Source organism: Pristiophorus japonicus, chromosome 17 (genome assembly GCF_044704955.1).
Source record: "Pristiophorus japonicus isolate sPriJap1 chromosome 17, sPriJap1.hap1, whole genome shotgun sequence".
Taxonomy (NCBI): domain Eukaryota; kingdom Metazoa; phylum Chordata; class Chondrichthyes; family Pristiophoridae; genus Pristiophorus; species Pristiophorus japonicus.
Genome location: NC_091993.1, coordinates 104656989 through 104663629, shown reverse-complemented (window position 1 = coordinate 104663629; position 6641 = coordinate 104656989). Strand labels below are relative to the sequence as shown.

The window sequence follows — 6641 nt, the reverse complement described above, 5'->3', positions numbered from 1 at the left end:
AGATGCATGTGGTCTGGTAACCTTGAAAATATTTGAATACTTATACAGAGATGTGAAATCATATAAACAATTTTTGTTCACTTCTCATTTACAATTTGTTATCAAAATTATACAGTCAACTCCATTTGGAGGGATATGTATCATTGATACTGCTGGCCATGGTATACTCTGTGTGCAGCAAAAATATTCTTCAAACTGAACCATTTTGCACTCAATGATGGACACGTACAAATTCTTTCCTTTAGCTGCTGATGATATAGGAATTCACCAAATGAATCGAATAGCAGAACTGCTCACTTCTGTTGAATGTGAGGCTTTTCACACAAAGCTCACTCACCCCGAGAAAGACATTATGAAGGAAATTGACCAAATGTTAGAGGAAAATGACAATTTATTCAAGACCAGGAAACGCAGAGATATCAGTAGGTAAACTCATATAACTATCCTGATACTACCACATGTAAATACCCAAGCCTAGTCTCTGATATACTCATCTTAGTGTCTCAAAAGCTGAAGTGTAAACCATTCTAGTTTTGAATACTTATACAGAGCTGTGGGTTGAATATAATGGGGTAGATTTTCTGCCGGTGTGGACTTTGGGCAGACAGCAGCAGAGGGCACTGCCAGCTACCTCATAGTCCCAGAAGAAGGCCTAGGGGTAGAAATTGCAACCCCTCTGCGCTCCCACCCCATTTTCGATGTTTTTTTACCACAGCTGCGGTTCAGGTCGCCTCTTGAACAACATTTGGCTCTTTGTTTTTTTTCTCTCCGATCCGGAACTCGATTATAATGGGTGACTAGACCTGAGGGGCGGACACGTGGTGGTGACAGCATCCGAGGACCAGAAGTTAGGTGCGGAGCGGAATGACCGCCGCGATGACATCATCACGGCGCCACGTCACCACGGCTCTCCCCTTCACTTAAAGGGGAGAGCCTCCGCGATTATAAAACTTTGGACCACTGGATCATCAGGGAGAGTTTCGGCTGGGCCAGCCTGTTGGCGGCTCGGCCAAAATCCAGGGGCATAATTTTCGGGTCGACATGGCAGTCGGCCGACCAAAGAAACATGGCGGCAGCAGCTGTGTACCCTCCCTTTAAGGGAAGCCACACCACTGCTGCAGCCTCACTGGACCATCAGGGAAAAGTTTATTTTGGCATCACCGGGCAGGCCGAAGATTTTCCATGGGCAATGTCCGTGGGGGTAGATCGGCGGTGTGCATGGTGATGACGTGCTTACCATAGATCGGCAGCAGCAGAGCGATGGGGGTGGGGGGGGCGGTGGTTCGGGGCACCGCTGGGAAAACTCAGGAGGGCAATTGGGCTATCAGTAACCATTCCACCAAAAGCCGGCGGTCACTCCACTTCGCAGCGTGGCTGCTGATTTGTGGTGGTAATAGGCCTTAAGGAGAGGGGCAATTTCGACCCCCTAGTCTCCGGCTCAGTATTGGGAAATGGAGCCTCTCTATTTTAACAGCTTATTTCCCACCGATTGAGGAGAGTTAAAATTGCGTCTTGAGAATCAAATGTGAACCCGACATATTGGAAGAAAAATATGGTTTCATAATATGTCTGCCTAACATTGAAAAAAACTAATGATACTACCTTTGTTTTTTGTAAACGGTTACGAGGCTTGTTCAGAGACGTATTGATAGACTATCCTCTTTGATTTGCCAAGGCTACTTACTGTGATTTGAGGCAGCGGTTACACTGCACTATTCGTCTGAAGCAAATAGCTGTAAAGGGTGAAGAGCAGTCAGTCAAACTAGAGTTATAATCCAGAGTGCATCTGGTTGCGAGTGGCACACTGCCTACCAGGATGGACCCCTGTGCACAGAGCTCCAGTTCCCCGGTAGGAATTTTTGTAACGTTGGGAGAGAACGGAAAGGAGTGTCTGCTTTCCCATAACGTTAAAAAGACTGCTTTAAGTTTGTAAAGTGCCTCAGAGGTACCAGTGTCTGGCCTATGGCTCCACACTGCACTGAAATTATTTTCCGCATTGTGCTGAGCCCAAGTGTTGTTTGATGGCCTGCTATAGGCAGCCTCATCACCGTTAGGTTAGTTTAGTATGCTCAGGAATTGGACAGGGACCGAGCTATGCTATCACTTACACATCAATGCGCTCCCAAACCTGTTCTGTACAGGCACAAAGGTGGCAATACCACCGTCACCTAAAAAGATCATCCCTGAAAGGAAATACTTTTAAGATATAAAGTGCAGATTTTATCATTGGAAGACACATTGTTTTCTGTTTCTTCAATCATTTATCTATGTCTGTTTCCTAGCCAATGTCAAAGAGTGTAAAGAAATTCTGATTGACTGGTTGAGGGAAGAAGGTGACAGTATGTACTGGGACCGATTGTCTCGAGCACTAAGGCAGATTGGACGGGCAGATGTTGATGCAGGTACCATCTTCTCTACTGATAATTATTGCACATGTTTGAATAGTGCATTCATTTGATAACCTGACTTTGCATTTATGGTAAATTAGTTTTGTTAGATTATCAAAACTGAAGCAGACACTAATTTTGTCCTGAATTATCAAAGTTTCTGAAATAACAGAATTTGGATTAATAAATCAGCTGGATACATTTCACTACATATTAACCTGAGATTTTTGAGTGGGGCATGTTGTCTTCATCAAGGTGTGGGAAATCAGTGTCAGGCAAAGGAGCAGGAGGGTTGAAAATCATCTTTTCACACAAACAAAGGTTAAATGAACATATAATCCAACCTGAGACTTGAGTGCAATCCTGAGGGAGTGCATTATTTTCAACAGTGAGATCTGCAAGATTGGATTCATTACAACACATGCATTGTGGTTGAACCAATCAGAATACACCTACAATAATGCACTTGCAACAACCAACATTGGTCATCCATGTCCTTAATCATGGCAGTAAGACTTCTGCAGCGCATTTAAAATCAATTCTTTCAAAGAGTATTATATCAATTGCAATATCATGGAGAAGTGGGAATACCAGGTTTGTTTTTTTATTGAGCTCAAGAGGATTACTACATACAGGTATTATATTTCAAGGTTTACTGAGCATTGGAATTAATCGCATGAACCTCATACAAGTAAAAAAAAAACATGCACAGTTTTTCCTACCAATTAATTATAATGGGGTAGTTCTTTTGACATGGTATAGTCACTGAGAATCAGTTTGCAAGCTTAATTGTGACTGGCCTTTAGTTGAACCAATGATAATCACCCACAAACCATAATACCATCAGCTGCACTTGTGTTTGGGAGAACATTTGATTTAACTCCAGGTGGATTTCCCACTCAGACCTGAGTTAAAATTAAAGTTGGGTCTCAATGATGTCATTGGGCTGTAACATGCATATATGAAGAAGGACGCTATTGGCTCCGGACGCCTGTCCTTGCTGCCTGCTCAGGTTAAACTTGCAGATGTCGCGATCATGGTGGCATTTGGACAAGTAAGAGGCAGGACGCTTTTAACTGCCCACCAGCCAGATTTCTGCTGAGCGAGTAGGGTTAAAACCGCCCCATTTGTTTAAAAAGAAAAAGAAATTCTGGGATAAGTATGGTCAATCCTAAGCATTGTCTCTAGACAGGTCCCAAATATTTGGCTTATTTTGGAGGGGAGATGGGTGATGGTTATTTTCCAATTAATCCCATTTGCAGAATTCTAATCACCAGAAATAGGACACTTTGAATCCTTTCCAGCTCTGCTGAGTGCTTGCTTCAAGAAGACGAATCACACTGACACCAATGAATAATGGGTGTTCCCCAAGGGAGATCTTTGGTATACATTACCCAGCACATCATCTCCACTGTTGTCCTGTTATAATGGAGAGTGTATGTAGCACCACATGCAAGCCCTCTATGTGGGGTTACTTAGAAAACAGATCGTTCGAAAAATCTAGAGATAAGCATTTATCATTCCTAGCACTTACCCTACACTAATGTTCCTGTTTAACTCAAATTACCTGTAAATAAGCCAATACCTTACTAAAAGCAATGCAGCAAAATCATTATATTTATCCTTCTAAATTATCTTGGCTAAATTCTATTATCCTTACATATACGTGCATAAGTATAATGTAGTGATTTCCTGTTTTAAAAGCACGGTATTCGATCTCTATATGCCAGAAGACAAATTCAGTGATCCCCTGCTTCCAGGGAGAGCAGGTTAGAGAATCGCTGTCACACCATTATAGCCCTGTTTCCAACCTGCACTCTTTTTGACCTGACTCTCCATTACTAGCATAAGATCGATCAGTTTATCCTCATATGAATGCGCCTCTTTAGACGTAAATTCCCACATTCTACCCTATGTAAACTAGAGGTGATCCAAAACTTGGTTGCTCGTGTCTTAACTCGCACCAAGTCCCGCTCACCCATCACCCCTGTGCTCACTGACCTACATTGGCTTCCGGTTAAGCAGTGCCCCGATTTCAAAATTCTTATCCTCATTTTCAAATTCCTCCATGGCCTCGCCCCTCCCAATCTCTGTAATCTCCTCCAATCCCACAACCGCCCGAGATGCCTCCGCTCCTCTAATTCTGCTTCTGCCCTCTTGAACATCCGTTATGATAATCGCTAAACCATTGGAGGCCGTGCCTCCTGTTGCCTCGGCCCCAAGCTCTGGAACTCCCTGCCTAAAACTCTTCACCTTTCTACCCCTCTTTCCTCCTTCAAGACATTTCTTAAAATATACATTTTTGACCAAGCTTTTGGTCACCTGCGCTAATTTCTCCTTATGTGGCTCAGTGTCAAATTTTTAATGGGGACGTTTCATTACATTAAAGGTGCTATATAAATACAAGTTATTGTTGTTGTAGTAAAGTGAAAACACATAGGGCTCGATTTTAACTCTCGGGTGGGAAGGCTGCGAAGGGAGTGGCTGGCCCGTCCGGGAGTGGTAGCAGGGAGGTAGGGCCGATTTTAACGGTTGAGCTTGCCAACTTCCCAAGCCAAACGCCCAGGGTCGGTGGGAAGCAGCTGCCTGGCCATTAAAATCACTTGCCTTACTAGGCCTCAGCTGCCGCTGGCCCTGGTTCCTGTTCCCAACAGGTTTGGCCTGACAAGGAAACCACCAATGCGCCCCCATATGCTCAAAATAGCAGATCAGGCCCTGAGGATGACGGCGTTGGAGCCCGCTGCATACTTAAAGAGGACCTCACCAGCTTTGGGCGGGTGCCCTTGCTTCCTGTTAATTTGGAACTGCAGTCAGCCAGATTGGGGTCTCACTTAAGTCCCCCACTTCATCCGTCTTTCAGATGAGACGTTAAACCGAGGCCCTGTCTGCTTTCTCAGGTGGACGTAAGAGATCCCATGGCACTATTTCAAAGAAGAGCAGGTGAGTTATCGCCAGTGTCCTGGCCAATATTTATCCCTCACTCAAAATAATTTAAAAAAAACAGATTTTCTGATCATAATTATATTGCTGTTTGTAGGAGTTTGCTGTGTGCAAAATGGCTGCCGCGTTTTCCACATTACAACAGTGACGATACTTCAAAAGTACTTCATTGGCTGTAAAACGTTTTGAGACATCCGGTGGTCATGAAAGGCGCTATATAACTGAAAGTATTTCTTTTTTTTTTAAACTGCAACCCCCCATGGTGTCCAGGTGGAAAGAGTTAAAATCAACCCCCTAAATGACTCAAATTTGATCTGATATCTGTACCGTGTTGTAATGTATTTGCTTCATGGGTTCTTTGCTTAAGAATTCATTGCAACACATTGCTATAAACAAACTAGTTGGTTTATTAACAAAGGTTTAACAATCACACTACACATTACCAGTTCATCCACTAGGCTCACAACTACATACCTCATCGTGGAATACCTAGACCCAACTGCCTGGGGTTTTACTGAGTCTGGTGAACATCACATGACTGGCCAAGCCAATCACAATGCATCAGCTCTACAAACCTGTGAGCATACGTGTAAATAGAGTAAGTGTTTTAAAATAGGCCATTACTTATGGATGCTACTGTAGGAAGTTTGCTGGTTGAGGCAAATGGGGAGACTTGATTTACACTTTGTTGGCAATGTGTTACCCATAATTCAGCCTTATATTTTCATAAAGTATCATTTCCGGAAAAAAAGAATCCATGATGGAAAACATTTGCCCCAAACTGAAAATCAATGGGGTAGTCACAATCTTCTTTCTTGTGCCAGAAATGCGGAAGAACATGAACCAGGACAAGACTTTGGAGGTGAATAAGAATATTGAAGAATACGGTAAATCATTAGAGCATGCCCACTCCTCGCTGGTGGTGACTGATGATGAGATTAAAATTGGGGACAGAAACCGAGACAAGCGCAGTGAATGTAAGTTCAAATTAAAACTGTTGCACCTGCATGAGCAGTCACACTTACAGCTTCATCCTGCAGGATTTCACAGCATGAGGGAAAATTGTCAGTTATTGATTAAAGAAAGGCATGAAAAGGCACATTCAGTTCATTCCTCTGAACCCTCTCCATAATTGCCATTACACACTGGGTTATGGCCCACTAAAAACAGCAATTAAGGGACCTGCTGTCTCTCACTGTTTCATTTTCTCCTTCACTTAGGAGGTTAAGATACAAGAACTAAAGAACCTCCTGGGATTCATTAATCTGGTTTGGACACCCGCCATTCAAATGTATTCACATTCAACATAAATCA

General features: G+C 43.2%; 1 protein-coding gene across 1 annotated transcript; it reads left to right on the top strand.

The window, feature by feature from the left end:
• The first annotated feature begins 217 nt into the window (after positions 1 to 217).
• On the top strand, positions 218 to 6269 carry tmdd1 (transmembrane and death domain 1). Its single transcript, XM_070859169.1, is given in 5 exon segments — positions 218 to 381; positions 383 to 426; positions 2283 to 2402; positions 6152 to 6214; positions 6265 to 6269. Coding segments are annotated over 5 exon segments (396 nt in total).
• Positions 6270 to 6641: the final 372 nt, after the last annotated feature.